The 24364-nt window shown below is 44.2% G+C and overlaps 1 protein-coding gene across 14 annotated transcripts in view; it reads left to right on the forward strand.

Moving 5' to 3' along the window:
* Nucleotides 1–2516: 2516 nt before the first annotated feature.
* Nucleotides 2517–24364, forward strand: part of ARHGAP26 (Rho GTPase activating protein 26) — a 327129-nt gene continuing 305281 nt past the window's right edge. For 7 of the 14 annotated variants that reach the window (XR_012160231.1, XR_012160232.1, XR_012160233.1 and 4 more), the window contains exon 1: nt 2518–3344. Coding sequence is in view for 7 of the 14 variants with exons in the window: in XM_073355709.1 (XP_073211810.1) it covers nt 3191–3344 (154 nt within the window). In the remaining 7 variants the exon portion in view is untranslated. Of the gene's footprint in view, nt 3345–24364 lie in introns of all 14 variants that reach the window. The other 7 variants (XR_012160237.1, XR_012160235.1, XR_012160236.1 and 4 more) reach the window with 4 other exon arrangements.

Raw genomic sequence — 24364 nt, forward strand, 5'->3', positions numbered from 1 at the left:
ATTAGCCCCCATGCATCTCATATGAGTTGAAGCCAAAGGAATTAACAATAGTAATTGCTTTGTGGGTTGGAATTTGTGTCTGGCAGTTTTGGATAGAGAGGTAGGAGAATGGGCAGCGGCAGTGCGTGTTCTGGATTCATAGGGTGTTCCAGAGGTATACACAGCTACTCCTATTGACATGGTTTATCAAATTCATTCATTTAATATTGTCCCATCCCAAATTAAACATATTCCTCTAAAAATGAAAGTACCTGAATTTATGCGGTATAGTTACACATCCCTGATCCTATACGCCTAGCTGAGTGCAACACATTTAGAGCGGATATAGTGCACCCACACTTTCAGCCTGGAAAGACGGAGTAGGGCTGCTAGCATGTCATGGTACTTCCACAGAGTCTCTCTCTGTGGAGCTAATCTGTTAAATCATGCTAACCCACCCTTCATGACAAAGTCTTCGAAGATTAAAGTCTTATTTCTCATCTCCTGCTAATGAATCTGGGAAATAATCACAAACCCAGATGCGTAATTGGAAAGCAGCAATGCTGAAAGAGACCTAGGGTTGTGAGTGGACAGAAAATTAGCTATGAGTTTTTATCATGATATGGCAATGCAAAAGGCCAGCGTGGTTTGGATTTAGACATAAGGGTCTCCCTGTATGGAGCCCCCGGGCTATGAAGTCTTCTAGGCTACACAGGATCTGAATTTCTGAGGTAAAAAACTCAAAAGAAATAAACAAAACCAAGCCCTTTAACCAGAACCACAAACCTTTTGGGCCTTCTTTATAGAATAAAGAAATAAAAAAGCACACCAGCTCATTTTTTTCCCTTTGTAGATGAATTTTAATGATTTAAGCATCACAATGCCTCTGGGAAGTACTGTCATCTCCATTTGATTGCTGAAATAACCAAAGCATAGAATGGTTACATGACTTGCTTCCAGCCACAGCTGACCCACTAAATTACACGTTTTTCTTGAAAATTACACTTACTAAAAAAGTACAACAGTTTACTACAGTCTTGGATCAGAGGCAATTTTAGCCTACTGGGGGCCCTAAGTAGGAATATTTTGGCTCCCTCCTACCCCCAGGTAAAGTTACTAATTGCGTTATTTCCACAAACCAAAAACATACCAACACTATATATACTAATATGCTTGCTAAAAAGTCCACATTAAATAAGATGAACAATAGTTTGGGGGTAATACTAAATTGGGGCCCATCTGAGCTGCTTGGAGCCCTATCAACTGAAGTCTGCCTATGCTTAGTACCACCACTGCTTGGACTTAAATGCTAAAGTGTCATATTGTAAGGGATCATGTATGTGGCAGCCATGTTTAAAAATGACTATTGTCATCACAGCTGCAGAATCAGAACAAAAAAATTGTATGTTGTATTACAGAGATAGGCCTGGTATAATGGTCTGAGCAAATCATCCCCAGCTCTGGCTTTCCCAGTGCATTGAATCTTCTCCATGAGTCACTATTAGACTATACATTCTTTGGATAAGGGCTTCTCTGTGTGCATTATACAGCCCCAAGCACATTGCCATCTTTAAATAAATACAGAGAAAAACAGGATTTAATAATCCACAGGCTGTGTATGTTTTAGTACTTTGGGGCTCCATTGTACTAGACATAATAATAGATATTTCATGCCCTGAAGTGTTTACAATTAGAGCTAGTCAAAATGTATTGTCTGAAACATTTTTCGATGAAAAATGATTTTTTCATCAGAAGAGAAATTTCTACTTTTGATGTGTTTTCAACAAAATTTTTCAAGTATTCAAAGAAAAAACATTTTTCTGTTTTCAGCTTAAAATAAACCAAACACGCTTTTTGGGTTGAAGTTTTATTGGCAAAACCTCAAAAACCTTTGAAGAAAAAATTAAACAAAACTTACAAAAAGATTATTTTCACTGCAATATGTCACAGGAACAAACAGAAACTATCCCAACCAGCACTCCTTGCAATATAGATAATCCTGACACACGACAGGAGGGGAAATCGAGGCAGAGAGGAGTGAAATGATTGGCCAAAGGTCACATAATAGCCTATTGGCAGAGGTGGGAACAGACCCCAGGTCTCCTGCCTTCCAGTGCCCCATGTAAGCCCATGCAGGGTTGGTGTGTAGAAAGTTTTTGTACAGTACTGTCAAGGAAAGTCCTCTTCTCCTGACAGGGAAAGTTTAGTCGTGTTAAGAGGGAGAGGAATCCCACCAGAGGCTAGGAAGTGCCCACCCCCCCAAATTCCTGCACTGTTCTTGTTGGGTCTCCTCTGGTCCCGCATGAGGTTGTAGCAACAGATTTCAGAGGAATGTCCTTGAGTAACCCCTGTTCTTGTCCCAGCACCTCCCCCATGCCTTCTGCGGTCTCGGTAGCAACGGTATTCCTTTAAGAGGCGGTGGGGGTTCCTTCTCCTCCTTCATGCGACTTGACACAGGCCTGGCCACGCCCCCCTCGCCTGTTCTATCATCGCTGGGGCATCCCTCCTCCCTCTCCCCTGCCTGCCCCCAGCAGCTCTTGCGCCGATTGGCTCCGGCTGCGCAAGAGGAGGCCTCGCGTTCGAAGAAAAAAGATACCCGGACGTTCTGATGGGAAGCGCGTTCGGAAAAATGATACACAACGTTCCAACGGGGAAGGGAAGCGTCCCGATTGGTCCCGGATGCCATCAGGGCTGGCTGGGCTGACCAGCAGCTGCTGCCGCCGAGTGAGGCCGCTGGGCTCCTTGCTTCTCCCCCAGCCTGGGGAACTTTAGGTAGCAAGCAGCATTGAATGGGCTGGGAGACAGCGGCGGAGGCACCCTGGGGTTTGCAGCGTGTGTGGAAGTTCTCGCCATGAGCAGTCCCCAGGCAGCGGCAGCTGCTGCTACTGCAGCACGAGCCCCCTCCTCTTTGCTGCTCCTGTTCCCACCCCCTGGCATCTGAGGCGGATCCCAGTGCAGACCCTGAGCCTCATTAACTCCTTTGACCTGCTTATTATTTTTAATTAATTGATTCCCCTCCCTCCCTCTAAGGTGCCTGGAAATCTGTGACCAATTGGGAGGAGAGGCGTGCTCGTCTGTGGATAAAGTTTCGTTTTCTTTTCAAATAGACTAAGAACATATACGTGTATTTTTTTTATTTGGTTGCACTCGTGGGAATTCCTTCTTTAAGTTTTTTTTTTAAAGGGTTGTTGGAGGGGTGTGTGAGGAAACCATGGGACTACCTGCTTTGGAATTTAGTGACTGCTGCTTGGACAGCCCCCAGTTCCGAGAGACGCTGAAATCTCATGAAGCTGAGCTGGACAAGACCAACAAATTCATCAAGGAGCTGATCAAAGATGGGAAGTCGCTCATTGCAGCACTCAAGAGTAAGTGACAGCGTGTCAGAAGCCTGAAGGGCAGGGGGAAGGAATGATGGTGGCTTAAACCTGATAAGGAATCCCGAATCGCATGTATCTGACCCAGTGCCACCCGGGTTACCTTTGCATGGTGGAATAACAGGGCGGCACTGGCTGACAGATACGAGCGTCTGGGAAGGGTATTGGATGGAGAAGCAGGAAGCTGTGGGGAAAAATAGGAGCTAAGTATTAATCTTGTATGATCGCTTTCATGCTAATACCTTATTGTTTTTCAACAGTTGTACTATAGCTTAATTAGTAACAGATGTGTCTCTGGGCAGTCTTGGTTGGGGTGTGGTGCACAGGTGTTGGGGGAAGATAAGGAACTCCGAATGAGAATGTCTTGGGGGTGTCTTCCAAAATGCAGTCCTGCAGGCAAGCTGTAAATTATCTGGCTTTCACCTTTTGGTATGTAAATAAAAATGGGTTGGTCTTTAATGACTTTTCCCTTCTCCTTCTGAAAGTCCTAGCATATTTCTACTGGGAAAGGCCACGTGAAAGCAGCTTCTCGGAAAGGGGACGGGTTATGGTTTTTGTAGGTGCATTATTTACCTAGTTATTTAAAAGGTAGCAGCACTTGTCTTTCCTTACTGCTTTAGCTCTTAGCAGAGCTGTCTCTCTTCTGTTTGAAATTCTTTATTCAATTTCTTGTAATAGAGTGGGACAGGGGATGGGAGGACAATTGCCTCCTCTCCAGAAGATGTTGCCAGTTGAATAATCAGGAAAGTAAACACACAAACAATGATGAATATCCCTTTTTTGGTTCTAAATTCTGTCCCTCAAGAAGAAAAAAATCCAACCCTTGTGGTGGTAGAATTGTATAGTCTACTCCTCTCTGATAAAGTGAATCTGTAATATAGCTTCGAAATCCCCATGACTCTACATCTTTAGGCTAAATGCCACTTGGTCATGGTTCATAAATACTAGCAATGTTTAACTCCTCTCAGTGTGGAGGTTGTACCTTATCTGCAACATTGCTCCTCATGACTTGAAGTGTGGCTTACGTATATGACTGCAGTAAAAGACAGTTCACTAGATACAGAGCTTCTCTCAAAGCTGATCATGCGTGTTACTTTTGGTTGTCATTGTTTCTAAACTAAAATGGAAGAGCTGTACACTACTGTGTGTCCTTTTCCTGTTTTCTCTTAGAAAGTAGCTAATGGTGTTAAATTAAGCTGTTTTTAGTCTGTCTGTTCTCCCATTAGTTCAGGAGGAATACATTTGTGAGCAGTTCTTATTAATGGTAATGCAGGCATTCTTAGCAAAGTTTTCAGAGTTCCATAGGGCATGCAAACACACAGGGAAACCCTGTAATACACATCTGAAAAGCTGAGTGATGAATCTCTTGCCTGCCATAAGGAAAAGTGTTGGCACCTGCTTTTGAATTCTAAATCTGCATGAATATTACTTTTAAAAAATACATGTCGTTATATGGTGAAGTGTGGATTCAGTAATGAAATCCATCTCTTGAAAGAGACTGGTAACAATACCTGCTGCCTTGCATTATGCAGTCAGCTGTTCATACACATGGTTTTTGTACAATTACTGATTTATCTCACACTTGACCTATCATAGAATATCAGGGTTGGAAGGGACTTCAGGAGGTCATCTAGTCCAACCCCCCGCCCCCGCCCGAAGCAGGACCAATCCCCAATTTTTGCCCCAGATCCCTAAATGGCCCCCTTAAGGATTGAACTCACAACCCTGGGTTTAGCAGGCCAATGCTCAAACCACTGAGCTATCCCTCACCCCCAAAGACTGGCCTGTCCCGTCCCAGCACTGGGTCCTATTCCTCCCTCTGCCCAAAGCAGTTTGTGGAAACTGAAGTGGTGATTTTTGTAATAGGGAAACAATTTCTTGTAAAATTAGGTTGTAGGTTAAGACTATTAACTTATCCTAGCATTTATTTTTTATTTTGTAAGTGGACAGAATCGAGATGCGATCCTCAGATTAACTTTCTCCCGCATTGAAAACACAAGGTGTCCCAGTTACAATATAAATATTGTAGGGATAGTGTTTTACATATCCTAGCTTCCCCACCCTGCTCTATCATATATTTCAAGCTTAGATTTGCTTGTGTAGTTGGGACCCAACGGGTGTAATTGTGTTATTGAATCATGTTACAGCCCTGATTAATATAGGTGTGACGTGGTTAGATTTTTATCTACCCGGGTAGGAGTAAATCATGTTAAATATGGTCTTGGAGGTGCTATATTCTTAATGTAATCTCCCCTATACAGATTCCTTTTCACTGTAGAGAGTGAAATTATACTAAATTATGGATATTTCCTCTGGCTAATGTCTCTATTGCTCTCTCTTAAAAGCATATTGTCAAAGTATCTTGTAACCTAAATGTACTCCCATTTTTTATTTATTTTTATAATTTGATTATTTTTGTTTAAACAAAAGGAAGAGGGTGGGAGGAGAGAGACTAAACCTTTCTCATCCATCCTCCATGGCTGTGGTTCCTGCAGAAAAAATTCATTTGCAACAGCATCATGATGCTGCCATGTTCTCACATCTGGACACTACAGCATGGTATTTTGTATGCCTCGAGTTATTTTGGGATTCTAAAACACAGATAGGGTTACCCACTGAAAATCAGGATAGGTGACATTCCTATCCAGGGCTCCTACATTCTGGTTTGTCATTGGAGGGTTCCTCATAAATGCTGAGTGCAGCTGTTGGGGTTTTATTTGTACTCTTTTCCCCCTCAGGTGAAATTCTGAGCCTACAGGTGTTTAGGTCCTTTACACTTATAATCTCACCACAGAGGTTCTGTATTTCAGGATTCCCCTTTGAACTTCTTTACACTTTGGGTGACTGGCTGTCAAAGAATAAGCATTCACAAATTTGCTCGTTTGCAGACCTGATGTATTACAGCAGCATGTTTAATTCTGTGGCATCATAAGAGACCCTTTTCCTGCTGAGTATCAGCATGTTGTTTGGGGATAAGCCATCTACAAGTGGTGTGTTTTTGAAGCCAACGTATCTCTTTCCAGTACAATAGTGGAACATACATTTGAAATTTCTCTGGATTAATCAAAGTCTAGTTCTAGTGAATTCCTTTTTAAGGAAAGACTGATCTAGGAATGCTTTCTGTCTTCTTGCCAGGATCGGGCTTTATGACAAATATTTTTATGCTACCCTGAATTAATGTGACTTGCATTTCTTTAGTGGCATCTGGGTATGTGGTAAGACGCTGCAGTTGCCCTTGTGTGTTCTTAGCTATTAATTCTTGAAATCTGTGTCACTTTCCATATATCCAAGACAGCTAGGATGATTCCGGTCCAGCAGCGACAAGGATGAGTTACAATGTTGCCTGGTGATAGGAAGACTTTGGAACTTTATATAAATTGTGGTGGAAGAAAGTGTATTGGTTTCTTCGAGGGAAAGAACGGTTTATGACTCAGGTTTTTTTCCTACCGTCATTTCAATAAACATCTTTGATGAAATCCTGGCCCTGAATAAGATGGTGGCAAAAACTCCAAGTGACTTCAGTAGGAAAGTCGAGGGGAGTCTTTGCATTGACTTTGCTGGGCCTTGAATCAGACCCATATGAGTAACGGCTATTAACGGCATCACGCTAGCAGGCATATTGTGTGAGATGGAAGGGTTAGAATGGACTGCATTGAATTTCTCTTGGCTTATTACCGCAACAAGCTATTTTCTGACAGGATAGACGACTGACTTCTCTGAGCAATCCTGTTCTGAATTTGCCTGAGTAATGATCAGCTTGATCTGTTACTGAAGTGAAAACTTTAGGAGTAATAGAACTATTGTGTTGGCCTTTTGGCTAAAATCAAGTGTGCTGTGTAATAACTGAAATGAACTCTATTGGGGGAAGAGAAGGAAGGGAGGGTGTCACATACTGTATTTTCAGAGGGACAGATTGGGTACTTCAATAAGTGTCTTTCTGTCTCTAAAAAAGAAAAGGAGGACTAGTGGCACCTTAGACTAACCAATTTATTTGAGCATAAGCTTTCGTGAGCTGCAGTTCACTTCATCCGATGCATCTGATGAAGTGAGCTGTAGCTCACGAAAGCTTATCCTCAAATAAATTGCAAAAAGAAAAGGAGTACTAGTGGCACCTTAGAGACTAACCAATTTCTTTGAGCACAAGCTTTCATGAGCATCCGATGAAGTGAGCTGTAGCTCACGAAAGCTCATGCTCAAATAAATTGGTTAGTCTCTAAGGTGCCACTAGTCCTCCTTTTTCTTTTTGCGAATGCAGACTAACAGGATTGCTACTCTGAAACCTTTCTGTCTCTAATTGCTATGATGCAATCAGTGCTTACAGTACTGTGGTCTGTAGAATTTCTTTTTCTTTATGTTGGTGTTCTAGGAAGGTAGATCTGTATTCTGATCTCTGTTACTCCTGGGTGTACCTGAGAGATGCATTCTTTGCCCCACTAATCTAAATTACAATATGGACCATACTCTTCAGCCATAATACATAGAGGGTATGAACATTGTTGTGGTGCAGTTCTTAAAATGGCTTAATGGACATTCAGTGAAAAGTTTTGGAAAAAATGATTTATTCGGAGGAATATGAACTGAAAGTTAAGTAATGTGAGAGCTGGTTAAGACATACTGTCTTCCTCGTCTAAAAGCAGAGTCATTCTGTGTGTGTATGTCTACAGTGCAAAGAAAACCCCCCAGCAGCGAATCTGAGAGCCCTGGTTGATAGCACTATAGATGTACCATCTTGGGCTGGAGACTGGGCTCTGATAGCTGGCAAGGGAGGAGGGTCTTGGACCCCAGGCTCCAACCTGGGAATGTCTGCACTGAAATATTTTTAGTCCTGCGGCCAGAGCCCTGCGAGCCCGAGTCAAGTGACCTGGGCTCCGAGACTCTGTGCCACGGGTTTTTCTTTGCAGTGTAGATGTCCTTTGTGTTTTCTTAAACGAACATATGAGTATAAAGCAGCGTAATCAGCTTAAAACATGTAGCCCATGTGAATACACATCATAGATACTAAGGTCAGAAGGGACCATTATGATCATCTAGTCCGACCTCCTGCACAACGCAGGCCACAGAATCTCACCCACCCACTCCTGCGAAAAACCTCTCTCTCACCTGTGTCTGAGCTATTGAAGTCCTCAAATCATGGTTAAAAGAGAGAGTTTGTTAATATCTTCCTGATTTGTTTTAATACGCAGTTAGGATACATTTCTTTGTTCTATATGTCTGTCTGTCTGTGACCATTTTAATTCTCTATTTTCAGCAAATAAGGGTTCCAGTCTTGGGATGGGTTTGGTAAGTGTGTGTGTGTTTAAAAAACAAACAAACAAAAAACCCAAAACAACAAAAAAAAAAAACCCACCCTATTGCAATGAATGAGTTCCTTTTTATAAGTTTTCTTGCGAATTTGCAAAAAAGTGTTGGTTCGTCTGATTCTGGTCTGGAGATTGCTAATATCTAGTAATGCTAAGTAACTTCCTAGACATTCTATTTAGGACATTTTTATATTGGCTTTTTAATAACAATGTCAAACTCTACTGCTTGCATTAATGAGACTGCAGTGTTTTACACTTACTGTGGCACTTTAAAGGTGATTTTGTGCCGTGTGTATGGAACCTAGAAGAATGGTCCATGATTAGAGCTTGTAGGCGCTATGGAAAAAACAATAATAGTGATATGACTTTCTATTCCTAATAGTCTAGGAGAGTTAAAGTCTGAGCATTTACCCCTAAATTGTATTTGTATGTCTTTTTTAAAAGGTGTATATCGTTCAGAAAATGGCCCTGATTCTGTGGCCCTTTCTCATGTGTAATTGCATTAAAGGTAGAATTAAGGGCTAGTCTACACTGGCGATGCTAAAGTGCTGCCGTGGGAGTGCTTTAACGTGGCTTGTGTAGTCACGGCCGAGCGCTGGGAGAGCGCTCTCCCAGCGCTCTTTTTTAAAAACACCCACGAGAGGCGCAGCTCCCAGTGCTGGTGCATTGTCTACACTGGTGCTTTACAGCACTGAAACTTGCTGCACTCAGGGGGGTGTTTTTTCACACCTCTGAGTGAGAAAGTTGCAGCGCTGTTAAGTGCCAGTGTAGACAAGCACTAAGACTTCTTCCATGAGGAAGTGTGACAGAGTCACACCTGTTAGTTGGAGAGTGCATGTGAATCCTGTTTGTCTTGTGAATGCCATGCAAAGTAACAGCCCCTTTATATTAGGTGAATATTTTTGTACTGAAACATCAGTTTAGCTAAGGCAGTGACTGTTTGTTTTTCTCTGTATGGACCTTTTTCAAGAATAGAATTTCAGGTTTATTTTATTTTATATTTTTTTAAAATGGGTTGGGAAAGTTTTTAAAAGGAAAAGTCAAGAACAGAAGGACGTGGTGATGTTCGTGGGGGAAACGTCATCTCATAGTGACAGAATATTGAGATGTATGAATTCCCCAAAAGCACCTTCTGTAAAACACTTTCACTGGAATGCTTCCAAATACAGATCAAATGCACCACAGAACCCCTGATTAGAGGTGTAACCCTTCTGCCCGTCAGAGTTGGCAGCAACAAGGGCCGGGTTCAATATCTAGGGGTTCCATTCCAATAACACAATGCAAACCGGCTCGAGCCCCCACCCAGTGACCTGGGACAAATATATACCACCCCCGCTGGGCGCCTCCAAGAGGCAATACTTCCCCTCTCGCAAGCACATAGTCTGAGTGTAGCAAAAGCCTTTTAATAACAGAGAGAAACAATGTGGCATTATGTTGGGGAAACACCACCAACAGGATTCATAACACAACCCATGAGCAAAAACAACCCCACCCCAGGCAAATTGGGGCATGCCCTTTTCCCTTTGGTTCTTGAGTCCAGCAACCCCAAATCACCCAAAGTCCCAAAAGTCCAATGCCCCAAAAGTCTCTGTCCCTGGTCAGGGCAGCCCCAGAGTTCGAAAGTTTATCGGCGGAGCTTTACCTCCCAACCTGGGTGGAAATGGGACGGGGGTAAGAGGCACCTTACGTGATCTGAAGCTGACCGCTCCATAGCGGCGCTCCACTCCGCCAGCCGCCCCACGAACTCCTTTGCTCAGCTCCATGGCCCACAAGCAGCTCCTGCCATCCACACACTGCTCCGCGTCGAACTGCTTCACCAGCCGTCCCGCAAACTGCTCCACAATATATCTTCAGGCTCCCCCACTACTTAACACAACACTCAGTGATTTCAGCTCTTAGGTGAATTCAGCTTATAGTAGGGGAGCCCCAGTGCTGGTGCACTGTCAGCCCAAAGTGAGCTCAGCAGCATATAACTAGACTTCTAATGAAATCAAAATTAGCTCTGATATTCCACAGTGGAGAGAGGAGGAAGTGCAATCAACATGTAAGGCCCTCACCAAGGGGCCCATGCCACCAAGTATTAATACTTGTCCCCAGCCTCTCTCCATTCACACAGTTTTGGAACCCATGACCCTTGCCTAGCGAGTGCTAGTTAGTTGATGGTGAATCCCTCCATCATAACAAAAGGCCACGTACAGTTCCAAGCACAGTTCCCATAATCAGGGTAATAACAATTTATTCTTCCTGCCCCAATAACAGAGACACTGGGGATCCCACAGCAGCCAAAGTGACCATTTGGGCAGCTATGGTCTCATTCTAGGCGTGGTGGGTGTGCCTATGCAAATGAGATCGGCCCCTGAAGTTCTTTTCCACAACTTGCCACACCTCACCACCAGATGTCAGGGTGGAGCTCATCCTGACACTGCTTACAGAGGCAAAAGGTGTAGTGCACTAGAGGCAAAGTGATTCTGAATTGGGTCACAATTAAAAATGCATTTCACACAACCATGGTGCAGGACTAGACTAATTGAAACTATTGCAGCAGGCTTGTTTGCAAAAAATTTTAAAGGGTAGCAGCTCCAGAATGTGTATTTTCTTCCTTGCTTGTATTCTTCTCTGCCTGTCCCAAACATTGGCTGTCAAAATGGCTTAAAGTAAATTAGATCCTGCTCTGTTACACTGATGTAAATCTGTAGTAAATCCATTGATTCCAGTGGTGTGACAGAGAACAGAATTTGGCCCTTTTAACTTTGTTCTTCAATGTGGAAAGCCCCATGATGTCAGAAAGAACTGGTGCCCTGCATCTTGCAGGATTGGTCCCACTGAGACCACTCAGTTGTTTTATCCACAACTGTTCATTAAATCATTGTGGAGGAATCCTGAGGTGTCTGGCAGAACCGTTGGGGTGGCCTGGGGTAGAACTTGCCGAAGTCTGTATCTGGATATATCTATTGATGTTAGTGTCTGACTCTCATAATCAACAAACTCACTCTTTATTTGCAAAGAAAAGTGAAGTAGGAGGATGCTTAGGACCTAACTGTTTTTTATATCTTAAGGTAGTAAATTTCCTTTTGGCTTGTTAAGCACTCAGTTGTAAGGCCTACAGAAAAGTCTCTGCATAGCATCAATCATGATGTGCCGCCACACAGGCTTTGAGAGACGTAATAGTCTAGTCTCCTGTGGGTCTCATTTCTGTTGTTGGGTTTAGTATGCTGGTGTTGGTGGCCAGTAATATACAGGAGGTCAGTCTAGATGATTGAGTGGTTCCTTCTGGCCTTAAAACTCCTGACTCTATGGTGGTTTTGTTTTTCCTTCCGTTACCTGCTGCTGCAAGGAGTGTGAGGAGCTGGGAAACAAATTTGGATGAGAACGGCAACCAACCTGATCAATTTGGGAAAAATCTACTAAGCTAGTAAAAGGAGTGGATGTGGGGGTTAAGTACAAGATCTTTTAGTGCAAGTGATGTAGTAAAACTAGCTATTTAAATATCTGCTTGAGAGTATCATCTTTACATTCTTTCACTTTCTGTTGGCTGTTTCATATCTTCTTCACTTCAGTTTAGACACAGGATATGTGTGAAGGGTTGGCTCTTTGATGGTGATAAATGACCAGGGTTGAGTATCTATGCAGTGTTTTGTTGTAGTCTCCTAATTTCTTCCCCCCTCACCTGCAGTCCAATGAGATTAGAAGTGTGGAAGATTTTTGCCAGCATTGCTTGAACAGTTGTGACTGATTGGCCTGTATGACGGAAAAGGTTAAGCCCCAAGTACAGAGGGGTATATTCCTTGCAAATTTATAACTCGTATGTAGGCCACAAGGTAGCCCTTGGCAAGAACTGTTTTCCACTCCAGGTTTGCTCAGCAAGTCTCATTACACATCCAGCTGCTTAAAATCAGCAGTGTTAAGCATTGTATCTGTCTATCTAATCAGGAAAGATTTTTTTAAATGGGTATAATTAAGTTTTCTCACTCGCCTTAAATCCAGATTGTTTTTGTTTTTAAACGAAAATTTATCTTATGGATTCTGTGATCAGCTTTCCTGGGGTTGCACTATTTTCACCATGTTGTTTAAAAGCACAGAAGGATGCTAGTGTTTGAATGCATGTGGCTTAAAAATAAAAAAACTTAGCTTTTGCGGAAGACTAAGCTCATTAAAAATCCTGCAGTGCTTGGGGCCCATTTCTGTAGTGAGGATTTTCTTATATTTTGGCTTTCCTTTTTTTAAGTAAGGGAGGATCTGACTCTGTTTCCACTGTCTCCATTTATTTCTTCCTGATAGGTTCAGTGGCCTGGTTTTCATCAAAATATGTCCCTCTCTGCGACACCATGCATAAATTATTCAGAAAGTCTTGCAAATGCTAAGATTGAAAGTGATGTTAATAATGAACTGTAAAGGGTGGAAACGGAGGGCTCTTGTGGAGGTGATGCAGGTTACACGGCAAAGCTGTGTGGTGATCTTCAACCCCCTGTTCCCCTTTGTGCCTTCTCTGGCTGAGTCTGAAACGTGGTGGCTGGATTAGGAAGCTCAGGTCATGGCCAGGATCACTTCCCTTGAGCCTAGTATTCCCTTAAATGTTGGTGTTACAACCTTCCATGGGGGGGGGGGGGGAAGAGGAGGGTGTAGAAAGAGTTTAATTTTGGCTCTAAGACAGTGGCTAATTTATTTTTTATTTTGGTGGAGGGGAAATTGCTGGATTTGTCAGGTTAGAGCTAGTTCTCCAAGAAAAAGTGCAGAAACTTTGAGCAGATGTAGCTGGGAAACACAACACTAGAAACAAGGAGATGTGGGTTTTAGTCCTACCTCTGCCAGAGGCTTCGTGAGAGACCTTGGGGCAGGTCAGGTCAGATCATATCTGTCTGCCTCGGTTTTTCTCTGTAAATGTGGGGCTGCAGCCCAAAGAGGCTGAGGCTTGATTCATAGAGGTTTATAAAGCAGGAAGGTGCTACTGAAGTGCGCAATGTTTGTTTGAGCCCATATCTCCTGCCCTTGCAACACTAAGGCGCAGTAGGAGGAGTTGGGGGTGGGGTGGGTGTTGGGGAATTATTCAGAACAGGTTTTTTTTTAATGTGATGTATTACACATATTGGCTGCAGTAGGTGATAAACCAGAATCCAAACAGGATTTCTTCTATGAAGTGTAGTGGTAGCCATCTTGGCCCCAGGATATTCGAGAGACAAGATGAATCTCTCTCAAGTCCTTCTAAACAGTTGTCTTCAAAAGTAATAATAATAATAAAAAAATCCAGTCCCATGGAGAGGTACCGAACAGCTACTGGGAACCCTCAGATCTTTCTAAGGCTCCCCCTGCCATGGAGAATATAAGGAAGCCTCGTCTTTTGCAAAGGAAGCTGCTTTACCCCACATATTTCAGGTCAAAAGGGGAAGAATGACTCTGTGTGTGAACACATCTGCTCTCGAGCTGCATTTGTATTTAGTTTAGTGAAATGGCAGCAGATCCCTCAGTAACAGCATGATGCCTTTTTTTTTTTTTTTTTTAAAGCAGGATACAATTTTTGACCGCTCAAGCTTCTTGCATGTTTACCTAAGTGCTAGGTGCTATAGCAGCATCCAAGAGACTCTGTTTTTTGCATCAAAATACTTCTGTTTTTTGCTCCTTTCTGACTTAACTGTGTGTTTTTTTGTTCTGGCTCACTGGATGCTCCCTGATCCCTTGCACGCTATGTCTAATGCTTTCTTGTCCACACGCAGGTTTTTGCCTAATTTGGTACAGTACAGAAGTTTGGGGTTTACTCTCGCTGCAGTAGAGCTTACAGCCCCACCGGGGTGTCCTTTTTCGTAGTGCTGAGTGATGTCTCTAGGCCACCATGCTAGCCCGCTCCCTTGATCACTAGCACGTTAAATGTCAGCAGGTAAACGCTGCTGCAGGGTATATAGTGTGTGTGTGTCCACAGACTGGTGAGTGACGCAATAGCTGTTTTGCAAGCAGCACTGTTACCTGCTGTTCGCAGGTGAACTGCTGTGAAATTTTAGTCTTCACCTCTGCGATTGGGGCTTGAGTTCCACGCCTAGCCTCGTTTCATCTGGGGTGATGTTTTGAGTGGTGTTCTTTGGAGACTGAGGCCTTGTTTATACTGGCACTTTACAGTACTGCAGCTTCCTTGCTCGGGGTGTGAAACTCCCCCCCAAAGCGATGCAGGTTTTAGCGCTGCAAAGTGGCAGTGTAGACAGTGCACCAGCGCTGGCAGCCATGTTCCCAGTGCTGATAGCTACTCCTCTCGTGGGGGTTGTGTGTTGGTTTTTGTTTTGTTTACAGCGCTGGGGGAGCAACTCCACAGCCACTTTTAAAGCACTTCCATGGCAGCGCTTTAACATGGCTAGTGAAGACATGCCCTGAGGTTCATGCCCTAAAGCATCAAGCATAAATGTACATAGCTGGGAACAACTCTGAACCTGTTGCTGTGGCCCAGAGTTAGCCTTGGAATTTTAACTCCTCCTGTCCTGCAGGGTGAATTCTAGTGAATAAAACTGAATTCCGACTACCTTTCTTCCAGGAAGGCAAGTTTTAAGTTTCCCCTGCTTGAAAAGAGAAAATGAATCTACTTCCCTTCAGGAGAGGCTGGAAATCAATGTGAGAACAGCAGGAGGCTTGTTAAGTACCAGGTCTAGTGCAGTGCAAAGAGGATAGTAAATCGCTTCACCCCACTTACCTCTCTGTTTTGCCCATTGTGGGAGCTGTCCCATTCATTTCAACTTTTATCATTATTATTCCCTCTCTTACTAGATCTAAACTGGGTTATTCCCCTCTTCCCATTTTCTGCTGCTGAAAGAATAGTGGGGTGCTAAAGTAGCTAGTCAGCCGCTGTTGGAGTTCTACACTGGGATTTTCAAAGGTGCCTAAGGGAATTAGGTGCCCAAGACCCACTTCTCAGCATATGTGCAATGTGCCTCAGGTGGCATGTGACCGGGATTCATCACCAAATTTGGTTGGCTTGTTGGATCATTAGCTTCCCCGGCTTGGTCTGGGTACTGACTGGGAGTGTGATGTGAATGCTGATCCATGCCCCCCAAGATCCACTGAAATCTAATGGCAGTTGGGCACCTAACCCTCACACTCCTTGAAAATCCCAGACTTAAGCACCATGGGTAGCATTTTCAAAAGTTAAGACACTGAGGTGCTTTTGGAAACTTATCACCATGTTGCCTAATCCTGCTCAGAGCGACTCTGAAATGCCAGTGCGGCTTGGAGCCTTGGCCATGCCAGAGCTCCTGCTGTTGTTCCCCCAGGGGAGCTGACCCAGGCACACTAGGCGCAATGTGGAATTTTAGTGGCAAAACTCCTTGTGTAGCCAAGGCCTCATTCTCTCCTGTGACTAACAAGCATGGATTCCAAGAATCAGACAGGCTATGGTGTGCTCACTGCGTGGAAGAAGGTGAGGACGCGTGGTATGGATTTTAACTAGGCTGCAACTTGTATTAGTTAAATTACTTCCAAGGTTCCCATCAGAGAACAGCCCCATGCAGTCACTCACACCCATTGATCATTTGCCAATTCTTGGGGGCTTCCACCATTGGGGGAGCTAGTCATCACACTAGGAGGGTCTCTGGGTGCCTCCACTCACCTGCTAACATCCCTTCCCCTTTTGGGGGTTGAGGCAAGAGGGGACCTTGACCGCCATCAAGTGCATTGGCGGGGCACTCCCTCCTCCTCCCCTCCCCCCTCCCTCCAGTTTGAATTTTTCCCCAGGGATTTAGACACAATGCCCTCATCTCGTAAGGAGATGCCCTCGGGATGCCCACTATGTTATCTTTTTGGAACTGGAGCCTAACTCACCAAGTTCTTGCACTGAGCACCTGCCAAAAGTTGCGACAAATAAACAGACTCATTTAAGTGCAGACTGTGTGTCCTGGGATGGGGAGAGTTCCAGCCCTCTGGTTGCCTAAAACCTAGCTCCTAGGTTTTGCTGTGAGGAAGGTGAAAAAAACCAACCAACATTGGCTGATCTGATGGTATGGGTTGACTGCTGGAAACTAGCAAACAGGAAGTGGTTCTGAGCACATAGCTGTTATCATGGTTCCAAATCCTGAGAGACTGCAAGCCTGCCCTGGAAGTCCTGTTGGGCTGGAAATGTCGCAGGGCCTATCATATCCTTTTGCTTTCTCCCATTGTGGGAGCCACCAAAGCACATTCCTTGCTGGGCTCGGGGCCCTCAACTCAGGACTGTGTGAAGACAAGCACTTGAATCTCTTTGATGCTGCGTGGCTCCTGGCTGCAGGGAGACATTATCTTCTAGTTCCTATTCATTTGGGTTGAAACCAATAGAGGATATGTTGCTGCTTACACTGAATCGTAGCTGTCGCATTTCCCTTTGGGTGAGGGGGTAAGAGGTTTCCAAAGAAATAAAAAGGTGCCTGCCAATATGGTTATTTAGCTGGTCCTGCTGAAGTTGTTCTTGCTGGGAAACCAGGACACAATAATGTTGGTTGGCTTGTCCATACTTCCTTCTCCTTCACTAGGAACTTGTAGGAAACCATACCTTGAGTCCATGCTGGTGCTGAACCGGAGTAGAAATCCTTTGTTTCCATTTGTCTTGCTCTTGTTATGGGTCTGGGAGCAGGTATGTACCCTAGGCATGAGATCTGTGATATTGGCATACCTCTTCCTCCCTCTTGTCTACAACTTCTGGGGCAATAGTACTGATCACTCTCCAAACAGGCTTCATTAGAGGTCTGTCTAAAGAAATCCAGTTGCCTTCCAGTCTTTAAACAGAGTGCATGCTTTTAATTAGTCTTCTGGCAGGGCACTCTGCTTGAGCACTTGTAAACTTTGGGCTGGTGTGGAACAGATGCTCTTCAGCTGAAATCCCCATAGGTATGTGGAGTTGCCCGGTGGCAGCCTGTAGGCCTGACCCTGTTGCATACAAGCACATACAGTTAATTGAAATCAGGACAGCAGCTGTTCTTGCACCCATCTGTCCCAGTATGAGGTGTAATACTTCTCTTTAGTGGCCTAGAACTGTGGGGACTGAGATACTCACTGGGAAGTGAACCCCTGTTTTGACCACTACTTTGCCTTGTATGTGTCTCCTTTTCTCTTTCAGGCTTGTCAGGAAGCAGGTGTCTTGGGTATTCAGGGATTATCTTCATTCTGCCTGCCCTGTTTGTAACATTCTTGTGGTCCCTTGCCCTGGGTCAGCAGGAGTGTTGGCACTGTTGTAGTAGGAGAGGTGTGATCGTGCATATGAAAGGCATCTGTTTTTATATTTCACTCGACAGAGAAGAAAACTATGCCAAGAATGGGCCATAATGAGAAGAGAGAAGAGAGCAGTTAGCCTGACCTGCTCAAATGTGCTGTGCAGGACTCCCTCCGGGTTCAGCATCCCCAATGGGGCCTGGAAACCTCTGCAGAGTCTCTTCTGTAAACTGCAAGCAGGATGTGAGACTCCGAGTTCCTGGCCCTTGTGATTAGAAACGAGCTGATTGGGCTGTTGAGAGCAGTGACTATTTTAAATGACCTTTTAGACAGGCATCTTACGATCTTCTCCCTCCTGCCTCCTCCCCATTTTTGGTCTGTCCCTCACCTCCTGACTAGTTCTGTACAGCTACAGGAGTTAACCAGCTTTCTTCCCCGACTAATCTTGGGCTGGTCCCCCCCCCCACCCCCAGTGCAGTTCAGTTGTTTTTCTATGCCACCCAAATAGCAGCTGATCCTTCTAGTGTGAGTGACCTCCCAAGGCGATAGGGGGGCAGGCATACCTGAACAGAAGACTGCTTATCTGCTGCTTCAGGCAGAGACATGACTCCACACCTGAAACAAATCCACTTTCACAGCTGTGCTCAGAAGAAGTGAAGCCTGTCGTTTTGCGACTCTTTTGCTAATGCTTACTTAAATGCGGAGTGCTTGACTTATGTGTTACGTTCTTTTCTCTCCCGCTCTACCCCCCCCGCTCCCGATTGAGGTTCATTTTTAAATTGCTCCTCTCCTACCACCACAGCTAAGCTTTTATCCAATCAAAGATGTCCATGACTTAAAAAAATCGCCTGCAGGGTTGCAGCATTAATCACAACTAGTGCATGAGAATCAAAGTGAAACTGACTAGAAATTAAAGTGAAATATGCTGGTCTCTTTCCATTGTTCAAGTTGAGTAATTTTTCCACAGGTTTAGGAATCAGTTAGTAGTAGTAAGAAAATGTCTCAATGTCTAACTTTCAACGGGACAAGTCTCTAAGAATATGGTTTCTTTATTACTATACAGTATTTGTGTAAAATGAAATGTGATGATCTGTTTCGTTTGGTGTCCCCGTCCCCCCTAATTTCTTTTCGTATTCTCCTGCCTCCAAGAAATCAGATAGTGTTGCCTTACTGATCACCCTATAATAGACGATGATTATTTGACTGACAAAATTAATTTTTTTGAGAGTTTGTGTGTAATATTTCCCTTCCTTCCTTCCCCTTAATTGGTGGTATTATGCCTTTTCAAAGTATTCCATTTTAAAGTATTCCGTTGGTTAAGGGAAGAACTACATTTAAGAAACTGCAGTGCTTCACTGAAGATGCTATTAGGTTAACAGGAGAGCTTCTCCCATTGGCGTCGTTAATCTACCTCTGCGAGAGGAGGTAGCTATATCAATGGGAGAAGCTTGCCTGTCTACACTGTGGGCTAGGTTGGTGTAACTACATTGCTCAGGGGGGTGGATTTTTCACACCTCTGAACAACGTAGTTATACTGATGTATGTTTATAGTGTAGACCTGGCCTAAGTCAGGAAGGGAAGTGAGAACAGGTAGTTAGTGTTTTGACACTGACCAAGGCTTCCCTCCCTGTTTGTTGGGGTCTTATGGGGAATGATGATAACGTTGTTGTTGTGTTTTTGTTTTTTTTTGTCCTGCCCAGGAATGACTCTTGCCTTCCCTGAAGAAGAGCTCTGTATGGCTTGAAAACTTCTCTCTCAGCAGCAGAAGTTTGTCCAATAAAAGATTCTACCTCATCTATCAGGAATTCTTTCTCTCTAAAACCCCTTTCAATTAACCTAGCTTGAAGCAGGGTTCTCTTTCTGAATAGAATCTGAGATAACTGAGGTCCAGCCAAGAGGAGTCTTTGATTAAGGGATTTTGCTGCTGAATGTCTTTTCAGGGCTAGTTTATAGAGTTGCACATCATCTCTGATTGCGCTGAGTAGCCCACTGTCCACACACCACTAACAGCAACCCCCCCGACCCCAAAGTAAACAGGTTTTCAGTCTGGACATCTCACCATCACCTGTGTAGCAGGTGGAGGTGAGCATGGAAAATTCTGTGGAAATGTCTCTAAAACCCCAGAGCTCCAGATGAAGCGGTATCTGTGCAATACACGAGTGAGCCACAGATTGCTGAAACTAGCTGCTGAATGTTTGTTTACTGATCTTCCTTCCTCCTGGAATTTGAGAAGACACCCAGGCTCTGGGGAGTAGTGAAGGAGTTGAACAGATCAAGTAAAAAGTGATAGTTTTAAAACCACAGGTGCTTTCTGGTAAAAATCAAATGGTGAAATATGTTCCAGGCTGTCATATACCCATGTCTCTGCCAGGCACTAGCAAGTGACACTGGTACCAAAAGAGCCTGTCTGATTTCAAGGCAGGAGATGGAGGGAAGCCAAGCATAAAATGTAAACTAATGGAAAACCTCAAGTACTTTAGAGGAAAGAGTTTAAAATAATATCTGTTCAGCTCCAGAGCCCCCTTTGTTCAAAGAAACACTTTTGTTTCTCAAGACTTCTAGAGTCAGGTGCATCCAGCTCTTGTTAGAGCCTTTCATATGGCTCTCCTGCAGTGCAGGACAGTATTTTTAATAGCAAGCCTGAAAGCTAAGGATTTACAAACACTTCAGAGTAAAACGTGTTTGCCGCCTATTGGAAGTGTTGCCTCAGAGTCCTGTAACTGGAAGTGGTGATAGAGAGAAAAATATCCAAGCCCCTCTCTCTCACTTACATTCTTATACATTTGACTGCATTTGCAGAGAGCCAGTTTTGCTGTATAACCCATTAATCACTCAACAGCTTCTTCTGTTGTGGCTAGTCGTACCACAATACATAAAACCACAAATGTTGGTGGGAGTGGGAAGACTTGCGGACAGATCTGAAAAGACTTAATTTTTTAAAAAAATCTTTAACTTTCAAATTGTCTCTTCCTTCTTACCTCCCCTCACGGAGAGGTAAGCACTATAACCTCTTCACAGAAGCACAGATTAAGGATCTGACTTTCAAATCACTGCCTCTGTTCTTTCAGGAGCAAAGATTGGTGGTTAGATGTCTGTACTCCTGGCTAGAAGATGTGCTGCCACTCAATGTGAGATAAGGGAAGAGAGAGAGAGAGTGGTGTGCTTTCCAAAGGGTGAAGAATCCTGTGTTCCATGCTGGGTTACCATGGCCACCTGAATTTGATTGTTTCCTGGTACATAATGTCGGGAAGCATCAGTTGAACACAGTGTTTGTGGGCTGTTCACAGTGATAGGATGATAACGTTACAAAGATGACTGGTGATGCTTCCATGGCAGAACAGATCTTAAGTCTTCAGAGAACACTGAACTAGAGAATAGCTGGGAAAACTGGTCTGCTGTCAAGGCCTAAACTAACGAGTGTATGTGCATGCCCATGTTATCTGTTTAGTGTATGTGTGTAATGTGGCCCTGGTATCTTACTGAGTTTTTGATCATCTTTATTCCTTCTGGCCCTTGGAAGTCTGAAGGAACTGAGTTGAGCAGCCTAAGGCAGGGTGTGAAAGGGTGTTTACCTACACAGGGGATGAGATGGCTCATGCGGGCGTGAGAGGCCAATTGGCACACCTGGTTGTAGTTGGAGGGTGGGCCAAGCCCAATTAAAGATGAGTCCAAGTTGTGGGCGGTACTGGGCGGTTTCTGTAAAGAGGGGAAACCCAGATTAGAAGTGGACTGAAGGGAAAGATCTCTGTCGTCCTTCTCTGGATTGTAGAATGCAGATGAGCTTCGGGAGGGAGTTTATACCTTGACCCTGATGGAAGATGGCATAGGTGGGCCCCAGCGAGAGCCAATCTACAGGCACAAGGCCGGCAGATAGACTGGAGTTAAGGACTCTGAGAAGGGGCAAGATTCCAGGGAGGTAACCCCTGAGGATTAGCATTCTGTAGAACAGGGGTGGGCAAACTTTTTGGCCTGAGGGCCTCGTCTGGGTGGGGAAATTGAATGTAGGGCTGGGTCAGAGGTCTGGGGTGCAGGAAGGGGCTCAGGGCAAGGGGTTGGGGTGCAGGAGGGGTTTGGGGTGTGGGGTCTGTCCCGGCGCCACTTACCTCAAGCAGCTCCAGGGTGGCAGCAGTGCGCAGCAGGGCTAAGGCAGGCTCCCGCCCTGCTCCCGGAAGTGGCCAGTATGTTAGGCAGCGGCTCCTGGGGGTGGGCTGGGGCAGATGGCTCCGCCGGGTGCTGCCCTTGCCTGCGGGCACCACCCACGAAGCTCCCATTGGCTGCAGTTCCCCATTGATAGCCAATGGGAGCTGCAGGGGGTGCGTGGGGGGGTGTGTGGGCGTTGCCTGCAGGCGAGGACGCATATAAATAAATAAATAAATAATATATATATATATATATATATTTAACAGAATCATAGCACACTTCCTAGAGACTAAACTTAAGAGGCTAACCTCCTACCTAAAGAAGTTTTACACCAGATATGGCAACTGAATTTCAGATAGCCCAAAGAATTCTGTGCCAGAGTGGGTATCTACACTGTGTGATACTGGATTTACTTTTTTTAGGTTTTGTTTTTGTTTTTCAGTTTACCTGCAAAGTCAACTAAGTTCAGTTATATTTAGAGCAAATTTGGTGCTCATGAAGGATTTTTAGCTTTTCATCACTGTGAATGAAATCTGGAATGGCTGCTGAAATCTCTTTAACACCTTGAAAGGAACCCTCGGGCTATATAAATAATATTGTATATGTTCAGACCATTTTGTAGGCTTCAGCCAACTAAGCCTCAAATCCTTAAGTCCTGTGGGAGGTCGATGAGTATTCTCGTTTTACAAAAGTGGAAACTGAAACAGAATGCTGAAGTGACTTTCTCAAGGCCATGCAGTGAATCAGTTGCAGAGCCACAATTAGAATTTGGGACCTCCTGACTCCCAACTTTCTGGTCGCTCCTCCATACCACACATATTCCAAATGGAGTTGAAGGTGATGATAATTTTCTACATTCTGTTGGCTGGTCCTGAATTTTTTGTGTCACTTCTCTTTTGCCTTTGATTTAGAACAGGGATATTGTTTCAAAAATTGATGGCTGGCTTAGCCTCCTGCTGCTTCTGAAAGAAAGGGAGATGGGGAAAGTAGAAAGAGACCTTCTCTCTCCATTTCAGCATCTGCAGCGCAAATGCCGTAATTTAAAAAACCGCCAAAGTCTTTCTAACAGTTCTTTTAAAAGAAACCCTTGGGGATCATGCCATTTCAGTCTCTGAAGATCTTTAATTGACAATGAAAATGAGGCAGTAGTGGGGTATTGCTAATCCTTCCTGCACTGTTGGCTTATGTTGTTTACATTGCCCACACAAGCTAATCACGATAACTGTTCAAGATGTGAAACACGTTGTTTCTGTTTTTCTTTGTTTTTAAGATGAGTTGCCTCCAATCTCTGTTAGTGAGCTTCCTCTTTGCATTCTACTGATCTGGTGGGGGAAATGATGCTGCAATCTTCCTCTGTCTCAAATCTGATTACCATCAGTGCCAGGAATGTTTCTCTCTTCCTCTTCCTTTTTGGAAGGTTCTAGGGCAGATTCAGGGCAGAGATTATTCCACAGCTAGGGGGCTTATATAATAATAGCTAACAGAGATTCTACAGCTAGACTGTCCTGCCCACTGACCCAACAGGAGCAACCATGGAGTGGATTTCTTCTCTCACGTGACTCTGTTGCTTACACCATTGCTTATTTTATTCTCTTCTTTTGGAAGTGCAAGCTTTGTTACACAAACATAGAATGCAAAGGTTGCAGCCCATACTTTCAAGAAGGTGCTGTTTCACTGTCTTTGTGGAGTACCCATGGAGGTGAAGCTGCAGGTGGCATGTCTTTGAAGGTCAGACAGACCATGGAAATAACTTGTATGATGGGGATGAGACGCTCTGCCTGGATAAATACCCACATGCACTATGTTTCTACTATTCCTGTTAGAGATGATCTCTCTATCTACTTTAGTATAATCATTTAGACAGGAGCCTGAGGGAGTTAGATGCCCAGCTTCCTTAGGTAATTCCTTTCCTACGTGATTCTCTTTCTACCGTTGCATGTGGACTGTTTCCCCCCCTTTCTCTGGTGTGCTGAGGCAGCCGTCCAGGAAGTAAGACTAGATATAAACTCCCCAAAAGCTTCCCCACTCCCTTTGGGGCAGCCATGGAACCTCTCTACATGCCACAGCCAGTGCTGGGAAGTCTTTGCTGTTGCAGGTCCGGATCTGTGTTTACTGAAATGCCAGACACGCTATTAATAAAGGAAAAAACTTAGCTTGGGTTTAAACTGGGATGAATTTTTTTTGGCTAAGTGCAAAATCCTGTAATGTGTTATTTCCAACCTGCAGCTCAATTCCTGTGTTCACGCCAACATTTCACTGTACAGAGAGAGCCAGATCTAGCCTTGGGCCCCTCATTAAAGCCAGTAGGGAACGACGTACCTCCTGTTTGTAGAAGGATCTGTGAAGCACTGGAAGTTCATTTTAGTTGTTGCACCTTAAATTATTATAGGGGGAGCCCATTAACAGAACTTGATGATTATT

The sequence above is a fragment of the Lepidochelys kempii genome, chromosome 8 (assembly GCF_965140265.1).
Source record: "Lepidochelys kempii isolate rLepKem1 chromosome 8, rLepKem1.hap2, whole genome shotgun sequence".
NCBI classification, from domain to species: Eukaryota; Metazoa; Chordata; order Testudines; family Cheloniidae; genus Lepidochelys; species Lepidochelys kempii.